The sequence below is a fragment of the Ostrinia furnacalis genome, unplaced genomic scaffold (genome assembly GCF_004193835.3).
Source record: "Ostrinia furnacalis isolate ACB-3 unplaced genomic scaffold, ASM419383v2 OfSCF7395, whole genome shotgun sequence".
NCBI lineage: Eukaryota > Metazoa > Arthropoda > Insecta > Lepidoptera > Crambidae > Ostrinia > Ostrinia furnacalis.
This window is the reverse complement of record NW_021137634.1, coordinates 80,628-95,621: the sequence shown is the minus strand read 5'-3', so window position 1 is coordinate 95,621 and position 14,994 is coordinate 80,628. Positions and strand designations below refer to the sequence as shown.

Sequence of the window (14,994 nt, the reverse complement as noted above, 5' to 3'; positions counted from 1 at the left end):
GATACATAATTATTTTTTATGCATAACAAGGCAGGTGTTTTCGACCACAATCGCACCTGGCGTTCATCATGTTTAATTATGTTTAATCTTATTGTTCTTTCGCAAATCTTGTAACATAAAACAAACAACTGAATTTAGGTACAACTGCCAGTTTATGGAGTTTACTGGATTCATCCTATGCTTGAAGACTAAAGCCAGTGACTGGTTGAACCAATTGTATACCTGAATCTATTCTTAGGAGATTTAGACCTGAGTCATTTCTATACGGGCCTTAATGCATTCGATGATTTTCACAAAAACATTAATGACGTAGTAAGTAATAATAATAAGGTACTAGGTCTAGGTATGCCTATAACCGCAGTTGTCCAACTTATCGTTATGTCCGTGCTTTTACGTTTGGCTATCATAAAACACTAAAGCCCAAGTAAAATTTCATCGTAAAAGATTGCGAGGTGAAATAAAATAAGTATAAGGTTATCATGAGGAAGAAAAATGGACGAAGAGACGAGGCGACGTGCGGACATGATGAAATTACTACGTCGCCTGCACGATAGGTTCGTGCAAAACTACGGGAAAATTGTTTACGTCATGTTTTTTGGTCAAGTTGGTCATCTAATGGTTTTAGATTATGTGAGATATTGGTCACATTTACGCACCTATAAATTCTAAGGCTGAGTTCTGCTGATGCAACTCTAACTTTAACAAACGTCAAAAATATGCACCAGTACGGCTAGCACGGCTCCTCTGAAGGTTGGAGACTCTACACTCGAAGTTGTCGACAATTATGTATACCTGGGACAAACAGTCCAGTTAGGTAGGTCCAACTTCGAGAAAGAGGTCAATCGTCGAATCCAACTCGGATGGGCAGCGTTCGGGAAGCTTCGCCATATACTCATGTCCGAAATACCGCAGTGTCTCAAGACGAAAGTCTTCGAGCAGTGTGTGTTGCCAGTGTTGACATATGGATCCGAAACGTGGTCGCTTACTATGGGCCTCATAAGAAGGCTCAAGGTCACCCAAAGGGCGATGGAGCGGGCTATGCTCGGAGTTTCCCTGCGTGATCGAATCAGAAATGAGGAGATCCGTAGGAGAACCAAAGTAACCGACATAGCTCGCAGAATTGCTAAAATCAAGTGGCAGTGGGCGGGGCACATAGCTCGTAGAGACGATGGCCGTTGGGGCAGGAAAGTTCTCGAGTGGCGACCACGGGCTGGAAAACGTAGCGTGGGCAGGCCTCCTACTAGGTGGACCGACGATCTGGTAAAGGTCGCGGGAAGAGCCTGGATGCGGGCAGCGCAGGACCGTTCATTGTGGAAAACCTTGGGGGAGGCCTTTGTCCAGCAGTGGACGTCATTTGGCTGAAACGAACGGCTAGCACGAAAAACTTTCGAATTCAAATCGTTTGCGTACTCGAATCGCCATCAAAAGATTTAGTAAGAAAACTACAACAGCGCCCTTGTGAACGTGTCGTAAAGTGAACTTAGTATGAGATGTGGTTGCACGAAACTTATTTTGAGAATCAAAATTGTCACGTTATGGTTTAATTTGAAGATTGAGTATCGAATTTTATCGAATACGCAAACGATTCGAAGACGAAAGTTGTTCATGCTAGAGGTACAGTTATCAGTACCTACGTTATAAGTTGGTGCAACTGAGCTTAAGATAAGATCTTATCAAGTAATCAGCTTTAAAGATACTAATAAGGTTTATTATGTTTAATAAGGTTTATGTGATTGAAGAAATAATCATAACCTTTATCACCATAAAGTCAAAGAAGTGAGAGAATTTATGAATAAAATTGTTTGTAATTAAAAATATCTTTTCGATTTTTTTCCCAAACTCAGTCAAAACTTAACTCGCTGATTGACCAAAGTATGCTATGACACGCACACTATTATTTAAACAGCATTACATTTTTTATGTAAATTCTCCGACATATCACGCATAAGGTCGTGCGTTTGGCTCTAATCTACGGTCGGGTCGGCTGAACCGCACGGTGGTCGGAGAATAAATCTCTATTACTACGGAGCACCGAGCCTGCATTCAGTGACCCGAACTCAACCTGCCACTGCGTGGTCTCTCCAAAATTAAAAGGACCAAGCAAACACGTTTTATTGTGGTTTCCTACGATTGTATTGCGGATAGATTCTTTGGCTACGCAACTAGTAACTACAGCGACTAATTTTGATTTGTTGTTTGGGACGTGCAAAAGCGGAATGCTTAATTGCAAAATATTAAACAACATTTTTTCTACGTTATATTACAATAAGAATTCCATACTATAGGAAATATCATTTTAACGCGCTGAGCACTATTTATTTCAAACAATCAACAAATGAAAAAGTTTTAACTTAGTACCTACACAGTAACTTTCGTGAGATAATAATAGATCCAATTCACATCCGATTGTTTCATTCACGCACTAATTTTATACACATTTTTCTTGAGCATTTTCCGCAACACTAGCTTTCTCTTTCACTTATTTTATCATTCTAAGATAAGAAGGAGAGACAGAAATATCGAAATCGTTTTGCAGCATCTTTTATTGTAGACCACAGGCTGCGTGACGGGGTCGGTAAATAAATCTCAATTACGCACGAGCTTTCTGCTGCATTCAGCTGAGAGCGCTCTACTAACTTCACCGTGTTTGTTTGTCTTTTATTATAAAAGAAAGGAAATAAGCATGTAGGTTACGTTATGGTAAGTGCTTTTATTGTACTTCATAGAGATAATTTAAATATAATATAACTCACAGGTGACTGACTGACTGACTGACTGACTGACATAGTGATCTATCATCGCACAGCCCAAACCACTGGACGTATCGGACTGTTTGGTATGGCAGGTAGATGTTATGACGTAGCCATCCGCTAAGAAAGGATTTTACGAAACTCCACCCCTAAGGTGGTAAAACGGGATCCACGCGTAGGAAGTCGCGGGCGGCCGCTAGTTTGGATAAATGTTTATAAAAGACTCTATTTTACATTACATTACGATTGAATATCTTGTACCTACTACTTTATTGTTAGAACTTCAGTAACAATTCGAAGTGAATAAATGAATATGAATAATTCCCGTTGACTGAATTGATGCAAAGTTGGAAGCACTTGTGAATACTTGGGAACCACAATAATTATTTTTTATTGATACCTATCTAATTGATACTTAGGTAAGTACCTTAGTACTTATAGCTAAAAACTTATTTACTGGTGGTCGAAAAATATAAATGTGATTTTACTGATAATTTGAAAATAAATTGGATCGCTGTAATGAAAAGAGAAATTGTAACCTAAAATTATCTCTTAGGCTGAGTTGCACCACCTATCTTTGACCGTAACTTTGACGATAACCGGTGTTTTTTGTATGGAGTTTAACAGATTTTTGACGTTTGTCAAAGTTAAAGTAAGATGGTGCAACCCAGCTTTAATGTTGTCAATTACATTTTTTTTACGTAGTCAAAACAATCTGTACGTATTAAATCTTATTCCCATAATAAGTATTATGAACGCAAAACAATTTGCATCTGTCATTGTATTATAGTGTGTTTGTGTGCCGGCCTATTCCTCCTCTCGTTAAGAGCGTCCCAATTAACCTACTGGGACGTCCCTAAGATATGTTACTAGTGGGTACCCATATGTCACTAAGGGCTAGTTTCACTTATGAAGTTACAGACAGACATGTAACATAAAGTCTATCTAACTTAGTTATAAAGGGTCACTTATCTGCCAGATATCTCTATCCTAGACCTGGGAAACCAAAAGATTTTCCTACGACCATGTAAATAATTGAAATTATAAACCTCAAATATCTCTTACAAAATAATTTCCAACTTAAAATCCTCAAGACAAGCTTATCTAATAAGAAATTAGTTGGTAGTTCAAATAAAGCAGATTAACAAACTAATCTTGGCTTGGCTTAATTAAATCTCCCTTTTACTGCTACTTTGCGCCTAAATTAGGTTAGAAAAGCAAAATTGTAATTTGGTTCCAAACGTGACCAGTCGTGACCAATTCGGTAAATCTCAATTAGGAACTGACTACATTCAGTTGAGCCGCACTTTACCTCGGCTGTGTTTGTCCCCCAAATTAGGGGAGAGATAGACTCTACCGGTACACACGGGCGACAGAACTTGCCCTGAGTAATGAAGGTGGCACGAAAAACAAAATATTGCAAAAGTGTATTAAATAATTAGCTTTAAAAAAAAACCGACTTCAAATGCGTGAACACAAAAAAAAACTAAAAATTAAAAATGTTGCGTATAAAAAAGTTCATCCCCAATTTTCCACCCTTGGGGGTGAACTATTTTCTTCAAATTCGCAAGAAACCATCCTTTTGATAATACCTATTCAACAAAAAAATAATCGTTCAAATTGATTTATAATCGGCGGAGATATTGCGTATAAAAAAGTTCATCCCCAATTTTCCACCCTTGGGGGTTGTTTTTTCTATTATTAAATTTAAATGGGACCACCCTTGAGGTATTTACCTATACGCCGAAAAAAGATTTGTTCAAATCGGTGTGCTTACCATGAGTTTACGTTAGGGGTGCTCGCTAGCGACTGCGTAAAAAAATGACATTTAATTGTATGACATATTGTGCAGCGCCCCTAGCGGCTACTTTCAAGAAACAAAATCTTCATAGAGATTTTTGACGTACTCGCTAGCGAGCACACCTAACGTAAACTCATGGTAGGTACACGGTTCATAATTGGCGGAGTTATCGCGTAACAAACATAGAAAAAAAAACATACGGGTCGAATTGAGAACCTCCTCCTTTTTTGAAGTCGGTTGAAAAGTAACGAGAAAGGACGAGAGTTACGTCCCATGTACACTTTTAATCCGCTGAACTAAACAATGGTAAATACTAAATAATACTCGCTATTGTAACAGGCTGTTTAGGCGACCTAAACTGTGGGCTAAAACAACCTAATAGTTACTAGTGAAAGCGAATTTGTAAATAAAATATTTTTTATATTATAAAATAAATAGTTTGATATAAGAAAACCTTTGTTGTCTGAAATAACACCTACACCAAATATGTAGTAGGATTACGGGCAATAAAAGCCAACAATAGCATCAAAATAATAATTGTATATTATACACTTGTGTACTCATAATTAAATACTCGTATGGCGAAAGCAGAAGAAATTAAAAAAGAGTTCAAAACACACTTTTTAGTTACGACGATACGGTAAAATTTTCTGAAATCTAAAGTAAGCACGCACGACTGCAGCCGACAGATGAAACTATTTGGAATGGCATGGCGGATATTGCCTGGACAAGAAGGCTAAACGGTGGATGACTAAGTTCAACTATGTGCCACTAGAATTGAATTAACTACGAATTTACTGATTTAGTGTAGGTACTCGTATTTAGCAACTTAGTTTTGACGATTTCAGGTAAGAATTCAGTAGTATTTACAGCTTATGAGTACACATAGAACAACTTAATATACTACCTATCAGACCAGTTACATTGACTTTGGTTTTCATCAATAGAATCAATGTATGAAATTACTCGGTGACAATTACCTACGTATGCAAAATACTTATTAGGAAAGCGGATTGTTTAGTTTAAACGAAGATACCGCCTAAGTAAAATCCATGAAGGAGAAAAAATCTCAGGCACTTCTTTACCGAGATTATAAGTTATGCATATCTCTGGCAGTGTATGGCAATTTATTCAATACAAAATCAATCTCGGTCCTAACACGATCGGAAGAGAAGTTGCGTCATTCTGTTTACGGAGCCGTCATTTTGCCAGCGATAATAAATATTACATAATGTACGGACGACGGCATATCAAACTAAACACTGTGACGTCTTATGGAGTGGTAATAGATGCTATATTGCAACAAAAATGGATACTCTGATATGCCCTGGATACGGTACTTAGGGTGCTATCGACTAATCCCCGTCTCCTATCGGGTGGTAACAACCTTTTGCGTCTTTAGTAACGCGATTTTTACAGGTGTTTATGATTTTATCTGACGTTTTTGCTCGTAACAGAGCCCGGGGTAAGAGAGAGGGATAATGCTAAAAATACGTACATTATGTAGAAGTCTTGCTTGTATTCAACTTTATGATAGACGAAGTTTAATTGTTATTAAGTACGTACGCATTTTGCATTGCAACAGCATTTATATCAGAATTTATAATGTGTTTTTTTTAAAGCTTAGGTACTAAAACCCAGCAGCAATCAAGCATTCATTATTACAGTCATCTAATGACTTGCCATTTAGATAATGCCCCATTCCCAGCCCTTTTTTGCATAAAGTTTTATGTTTTTTTTAAAAACAAAAGCTTAAAAAATCTGCAGGTTAAGGTTAAATTAATGGAGTGGAACGGTATTATTTTAACTGTGAGCTGCGTAAGCCATAATCGCATTTATTTCATCCGGCTCGAAGCGAAAAGCGCGCGAATGGAGAATTATTTTCAGTTTTGTCCAACCTACGCTTGACTAGGGGGCTAACGGGATAAAACTTCCCGTTACCGTTTCAATGAATACGGTTCTGTTTTCATAAAGTTTTATTTGTCGCGCTAACTTTTGGGGGAAAAAAGAATTTAGTAACTTTGCGAAATTACCGGCAAAGTCTGTTTTCGGGAAAGGTTGAAAGCATCTGTTTGCCCCTGAATCTATTTTCCCTTTTCGGAATGGATCTAACAATCTTATGGAGATCCAGGAGGTTCTGTGATTCCTAGTGTAAACTATTATTATAGTTCTCATTCTAATGTCTTTTTGGTCATGGCCATGTCGTTTGGTTTCTACTGATGATCTATTCTAGTTCTTATTAGAATGGTTTTTGGTCAACATCAGGTCAATTAGTCGTTACTAAAGGAGCAACACCCGCTACTTATAATTTATTAGCCAAATGACGGATTTACCCATGGTATGGCTTTCTGGTCAAACGATCCTAATTCAAGCACATTACGTGACCGTAGCGCACTGTTTTCAAAGTTTAGGTATTCCGGCTAAAACAGACCCTTAACTATTTCCAACGAAACCCTAATTAACGTATGAATGAGCCGGTTACAGTTTGTGTCAACACAATTAATTATAACGAAGCTAAGGCGGCCATTGTGGCAAGGGACGTTGTTTGTGGGCAGATTCACTGTAATTTTTCCGTCGTAATGTGATGAAAACGAGCAGCTCTTGTGCTTGGAGCGGCCACCGTTATCTGAAGCCGCCGCTTAGTCCCTAATTTATGTAGGCGCTCTGCAACAACACTGGCATGGAAATTGTAAGGAGATTAGTTTATACAAGAGATAATTTTGGCTCCGAAATTAAAAATTGGGCTCAGTTGGCTGTGCTAAGAACTCAAATAATTTTCATATTAAGTAAGTAGCTGTTTGATTATTGCCTATTATAATGGTAGTGTCGTGTAAATATGACTACCGAAAGTTAGGTAACAACAATTTTATACAAAACTTTAGCTTCACAAGAGTTGACTCATATGAATGCAGATTTATAAAAACTCAGTTCTTACAGCTGGTTTTATTATTAGATTTTTAAAGCAAGAATTTTTAATTTCATTGTACAGGGTGATGAAGTTGTAAACTTCGGCCGGTTGGACTATCGGCAGTAAATTGAGCCGTTCTGTGGGCTGCCGCAAATTTATTCGACGGCTAACTTAATGTAAGTTCTACGTTTCGAAGTCATTCGGAACATTAGGGCTCAAGTTTGGCTTGTAACGTCGCCACGACCTTATGTTCGGCGATAGACGATCTAGGTACTACGAGTATATTAGTTGGACTATTTAACTGTATGTCAACTGACATTATGCTGTGTTAATATTTCACTGGGACCTTGTGAGACGTCCACCCACAAGGTGGACCGACGACATCGTAAAGGTAGCAGGAAGGTGCTGGACGCAGGTTGCTACCAACGGCAGGCAACATGGTTGGGAGGCCTATGTTCAGCAGTGGACGTCCTATGGCTGAGATGATGATTATGATTATTTAACTTAGTACTTAATTTTTTTTTTTTTTTGGTTTTCAACCTCAGTTAGGATCTAGGCCCTTAAATGACGCTGATTTAAGTTCACCCAATAAAATTTTAAGAGTTTATAAGTTGATTCTCAATTTATTCACGTGGACAGAGCTTTTTAACGTATGAAACGTAACGACGTATGAAATCACGGACAAGCTCAATTATCAACGATCATACAATCGCTAACACAAAAGGTAAATGTTTGTTTATTATAGTGACTTAAAATAAGCAGAAAGATATAATACCGTATCTTACCTACTTTCCCTTAATTTATCACGCCAAGATATCTACATCGTAATACGTCAATGATTTTACTAACGTTAGGCCCTCCCGAATGGCGGTAGCCTCGTCGTTGGGCGTACATTTATCTAAATCACGGTGTCGTTTGCCCAGTGGATGGATTTTTTCAAATAGATTCGACACCCGACTGATTAGAAACCGGCCATTCACTTGCCAAATGAGATTGTAAAGTGTAAACACGCGTTCGTGAAACTTTACGCAGTTCTACAAACGCTATAATTCATTTAATGTTTACGCTCTCCCGACACGCAGACATGAAGGTAAGCAGTTTGAGCGGAGCTACCATTAAAACGTAAACAATTTCTTACCTGCCAAATTACTTTTCCGAGGAATTTCATTAAAATATTCTCATAAGACTTGTTTTACGGTTTCGGAATAGTGCAACTTTTATGATTTCACAGAGGTGCTGTTATTTTGATGCTTTTTAATATCATAAAGAAATGAAACGTCTCGTTTTCAAGATGGAATCAACACGGAGATGAAATAATATAATGCATTAACTCACATTATTATTTCGATATTATGTCGATTCGATATCAAATAATCAAGGATGACACTGTCACCTAATTTAAACAAAATATTGGATGCCTACACAGAAAACAGTCTAGAGATAGGTTGGTGTAGGTTACGTAGCACAAAAATATCCTTATGTTTGGAAGGTGTTTCGTATTCATAGTCTGATATCAATTCCACCGGAACATGTCTCCTATATTGCTTTTGCGTCGCATCACCGGTGCACTGATGTTAGAGCTTTCACACGTAGCTTCCAAATATCCGTGTACCCTTAAATCGAAATATCTGAGGATCTGTATTACATTTATCTTTAACCTATATCTAAGCAATACATTCGACAAAGTTTTCGAAGGCTACTTTCAAAACCATAATTTTCTTCTACGTAAAGAGTTCATGTCAGAAAATTCATTGCTCAATATTATTTGAACATATTTAGGTATGTAGGTACCTACCTACTCAATTCTTGAATCTATACTTATTATAATATGCTTCTTAGTACTCAATACTCATATAAATTTTCATGACTTCATTTATTTTGGTGTTAAAAATATATTTTCAGTAGTACAAAACACAACATATGGCGGTTTTTAATTTAGCAGGGCCAAAATACGACATTGTTCACCGGACGAATGAAAGAGCTCGTGGACGAAAACGCTGGCGAATGGAAAAGAAAAACTATTTAGAAACTCCAATCCCGTATGTACGAGTAATGTATAAAGCTTTAGTTTTGTATTTAATATGTTACTTTCTATTATTTGCGGGTGCTTTATAACTCGTTCGTGTAAACTAAACTTATTGATGTAAACTTAAAAAACTTGGTTACTTGAACTCGATTTGAAAACGTTAACTGACATAAAATATTTGTGGAATTCTTACACATCATTAAAAGTGAACGTTTCAGGGTAACTTGAACCATCTCTCAAGTCATATTTTCCCATTGTAAAGGAAGCAATAGGACTTTTGTTTTTAATGAAAAGGAGGGGAAGGTTTCGAAAGATGTATGATATTTTACACGTGAACAATAACAGTAAAATAAATGTTTTCCATGGAAAAATATTATGCATAATATTTTTGCAGGATTCTTGAAACTGGTTATTTAACAAAACTTGTTGTAGTAAAAAAAAACGGTTAAGCTATTTATTTTAACTAAGGCGTAGAGTTGGGGCGTGTAGAGTTAGAAGCTTGGCTCTGCATGAGATCTCATAACTTTTTCACAGTGCGAGCCATACGGTATGTCTTGGCAACATTTTGCATGAAAATGTTTTTGGTGGGATTAATTTAAACCAGAATAACTCATAACAGCTCTTTACGATTGGAGTAGGGAACTGCCTCAATTAATTTTATTTAAAATAGCATCTACAGGTAAAGTCGCTAGCAATCGGTAGTCATTTCAAACAACAAGGAATTACCTTAACCAAACAAAACCTCAATAATAAATGGCTCTGATGCGTAATGATGCGGCTCATTACGTACCTCCATTAAGACGCGTTTGTAATCTAATTGATAAGCGGGCAATGCTAATTGACTCGCGCTCGCGAACAGAACAATTTGGGAACTCCTGCGACAGTGTAACGGTGGAGTAGTAGACTCCAGGGGAATGGAGAAAGTGACAGTTGTAATTCCGAAATCGCTTCGCTCAGACGTTTTTTGTGTTACTTTGCCTCGTAAAACGATTTTAGATACTTTGTCTAAGGTGTTTAATTTTTGGCAAACATGACCTCTCCTTCTTATTCGTCGATAGTCTCTTTAATTGACTCTACAATCTAAAATAGAAAGTCATTGTCTCCACTATCATGACTACTGGTCTTGGTAACGCTAGAGGCATGTAACAATATCATTCGTTCTACTGAATTGATTTGACTGTGCTTCAGATAGTATGGCACATGATAGATCACACATAAATTAATACAGATACTTACTTCAGTAGTAGGTAATAACATATTAACGATCCTGATAGACTGATATCAATTGGGATAAACAGAAACTCTACTGTTACGACACCTATTGTAGTTACCTACGATTTATAATGCAATTTCTCTTCAGCTGTTGCCGATTCCGTGGCACGATCAAACCGAAACTCTAAGTCGCCCATGGAATAAATAATTCGATTGTACAGCGACAGCACCTGAAGCTAAACACCGTGAATCTTATGTAGTTACAATAGTAGCTATTTTCCAACAATTTTTTTAGTCTGATGTGCCGTTGTATGTACAACTTATCTCATAAATGAAGGTACAAAATGAGGACGTTGTTTTTGTAATCCAATAAGGCCGACCGAAAAAAGGTATCCGTGTTTGCAGTGACAAATGATAAATCCGGTTTAACGGAATTCGTTTTACAATTTTGAGGCTTTAATCAGTTATGTCTCTCTTGTTAAATGTACGAAAACATTTACGCAGATGTTTAGGTACCTACTTGAAAGTTTGATTTCATAAAAGTCCATCTTTATCGAACACAAAAAATTACCCGTTGGGTGTTCAGCACCCTAATAGTCGTAGTTAATAGTTAATTAAGAGCTTATTATGAATTTTGCATTTGTTAACTAATTGTTGTAATTTCTTTGTTAATTTTCCGATTCTTCGGTTGTTAAATGTTCTTATAACATGTTCCTTAAGGCACCGGAACTGTGAAGGAACTTTCATTAATACGATTTCGATAGTATTAGGTAACTATTGTTGTTTATCAAGATCAGATAACGAAACTGAGGACTGCTCCGTTTCATACGTCTATTGTATTACATGCATTGCTATGTGAAGGGTCTAACGAAATACGATTTAGACGCTCTCAGATCTAGAGCCTAGATCGACTTGACCAAACCCTGTGTCCCTAACAGACGTATTGAATTAAGACTTACGAACAACATGTCGATCAGTAGTTAGGTACGCCTATCACAAAAATAACAATTTCTTCTTACTTTCGGAAATGAGTATACATATAAAGAAACTGAGTAATGGCTGATCGGTGTGTGGAGGACGATTTATAGTAGGGAATGGAGGGATAAGTGACTCAATGACGTTGACCAGTTTGCATGGAAAGGAAAACAGGCCATTTAGATGAATTGGAACTGAAAGAATTGTACGATATGCCATCTTGTCTAAGATATTCGAAATATCACACGTCACACTCATCTCACCCCATTACCATAAGCTTGACATACGGCTATTTTCTCCAGATTAGCTAATACGCGTGTTAGGAGTGATTTCACTTCAATAATCCAATGGTCGTTGGGAATTGGGATCGAACTACAGACCCTAGAATTGGCGGTCCGACATAGACACCTTTGTACTATTGTCGTATTTGTCTGCCTACCTAGCGTATACAGGGTGTCCCAGAATGGGTGAATCAAACTTATAGGGGAGGTGGCTCTACTAATCCCTAAAAAAATATGAAAAAAAAATTGAGTTCGGAATTTCTTTTAAATAGGTAATGTGCTCTAAACTCGAAATCTAGTCATTATTTTAAAAGTTTGTTTACAGATAAACGAAGCGATCATGTACAATTAATATTAATAAGAAAAAAGTACAAATAAACTCCAAACGCAGCAATTATAGCCAGATACTTAGGGAAAGCTGATTTATTTTCGCGTTTAAAAAAAAATTTGTCCTTATGTGCTTTTTTTTCATATTTTTTAGGGATAGTACATTAGTAGAGCTACCTCCCCTATCAGTTTGATTCACCCATTCCGGGACACCCTGTATGTTTCTATATCCTAAATTCCTATTTAGTTAGAAGATTGATTACTCGTGCTTAGAAACTGGTTGACTAATTCTATAGAAGTCTGTTGTTAATATGATATTAATACGTTGCTCTCGAGGTAGAGTATTAACTTTTGTACTAATTTATTTGTCTAAGTTCTGTTTTGAAACTATTTGCCATACTTAAGTAGAACATACATGGAAGTAAGTAATTAAACTTCTATCTGTTATCAAAGTAACTATTTGCTTGTATAAATACTTCTCATGCCCTTTTTGATTGGGTATTAGCCTGGCCCAGGTAGTCGCAAACTAACTTCGATCTCGATTAGATATGCGGGTGGGACCATTGTTCCATCTAAATCATCTCTCTATACCTCTAGCTAGACAATCAGAATCGGTAAGATGCTATGAATGGCAATATCGACTTCAATTTGAAGTAGGTAATTTACTAAATTAGTCTATTTATAACTCGTCTTCTTACAGTAGTATTTAGTTGCTAAAGTTCAATTTAATTGCATACCAATTACTACTACCATAGGGACATAAGTTTATCATGTTTTATGGATTAAGTACATCTAGTAGGCGCATCTTTTATACATAAACGGTATTGTTATAAAAATGAAATAAATAAGTTTGAATATGTCCATTTAGTCTCTTACATAATTTATACAGATTTTTAGATTTTTACTTTTATAAAGACTGGATATAGCCAGTTTTTTTTAATGAATATGGAGAACGTTTCTGCAATGCAAATTACTGCAAAATACATGAGCTTGTATCTTTATTTCATCCGGACACCATAACAACCATATAATAAGGCAAATAATAAAACGCAAATATGTCGATGTTTCCTCAATCTCTGTGAAAATAGGCGGAATTCTTCGTACTAATATGCCGAAATTCTTAAAATCAGGAGTGTTGAGATCAAGTCTAGAGTATTGGAATGTAATTTAAGCAGCACAAGAGGCCGTCGTTATTATCTACTACTTCACGTTTATTGTTTTTTCACTGCTCATACGAATCAGTACGTACGGTACATGGCTCTTGGCGTTATGTGAGATATTATTAAACACTTCGAAATCACTTACTTATTGTGAAGCCAATTTGCTGAAATGTGAAATGTGTTTCTCTTAAATTATTCAAAATATCTAGCTGTGTTATTTGAGCAATGTAATAGATAAAGTCAATTTAAGCAATTGAACGTGATTTGTTTGCACATAAAGTGGAAGGAAAAAACATGCATTTAGGGCTGGGTAAAGAACATTATCTTTTTGTCCCATGGGGCTTACCGTACGTAGGTAATTGAGTTTTATTTGAATGTTTGTGGCTTAGAATCCTTTGTAACACTGTATTTAATTTACCTTGGCAGGGTCCTGATGAGCCCCTGTGACGTAGACCGACGCTCTCCGTCCAAGCAATGTTCGGCTGACGATGGAACTGCTCCTGCGACCAGACATGCGATCCTGCGGTACTGGCAGCATCTTGATTTCTTTCTTTTTCACTTCACTCACAATAACACTGCCACTGTACACACTAACACTAAACTTCACTTAAGTCTTTAGACGCTTTCACTTGTTTATTTATAACACTTATCTTATTTTTTCACTCTATTTGCTATAGCAGTAAATTAGATTTTGAGTATTTTTAAACTTATAGGCACATAGTTTTAAACTGGTGTTCTTTGGTATGTTATGACTAGAATAACTTAAAGCTTATTCACTTAAACTAAAGTTCCATGTTCTTGGATGAAATCTGAAACAAGAAGAAAACGATTTAATGATATGAAAGATTAAGCTACGGAATCGCCTGCGTTAAACTGCACAATAAATAAACCTTTTTGTATGAAATACGCATATTTCTTTCAAGTAAAAGTTTCTGAAAGGCCGAATACGGTATCGGAATGATGAGGGTTATGATTCGAGAACGCCTTTTCCGCGTCCGCCAATCAACGCAAAAATGATATGGGTACTGTTTGGGATTTCGTCTTTTTGTAACATTGTAACTATCAGCTACTATCCAGTACGATATGCTAAGTTAGCAGGATATTTGCGTATCAAAGCATATTTGTACGAATTTTATTATTTTACAATAAAATACCTATGTAATTCCATGTTACTATTTCTTAGTTAGACCTACATTTTAGTTTTTCGTAGTGTTACAAAAAGTCAAGTTTATCTCTACTCCACTCCTTTTCTAAAGTTACGCGCATTTGAACTATTTACAAGTTCAAGATACTTATGCATTCCTATACAAAACGTGACACGCGGTACTTTTATAAGTAAGGGGTAGGTAGTATCGAAAAAAGTAATTCATACAAATTACTTCAAAAATCTAATAATGTGACTTGAGACGTTAGGTTTTCCGTTTCAAATTGGCATAGCTGTATTTTATATTCCTTTGTTGCTCCTTGTTAAGAGTTACTGTCTTCATTAATTAGCGTTCATTAATTTTATCCCTAGGCCTGATTGCTATTAGGTTTCTTACATGACACTCCAAT

At 36.6% G+C, this 14,994-nt stretch overlaps 1 protein-coding gene across 1 annotated transcript in view; it reads right to left on the bottom strand.

Annotated features, from left to right (window-relative positions):
* Positions 1-14,233, bottom strand: part of dcma (decima) — an 84,466-nt gene extending 70,233 nt beyond the window's left edge. Inside the window, exon 1 of the mRNA XM_028320588.1 lies at positions 13,859-14,233. Within this exon, the coding sequence (XP_028176389.1) occupies positions 13,859-13,978 (120 nt within the window). The 5' untranslated portion in view covers positions 13,979-14,233. The remainder of the gene's footprint in view (positions 1-13,858) is intronic.
* Positions 14,234-14,994: the final 761 nt, after the last annotated feature.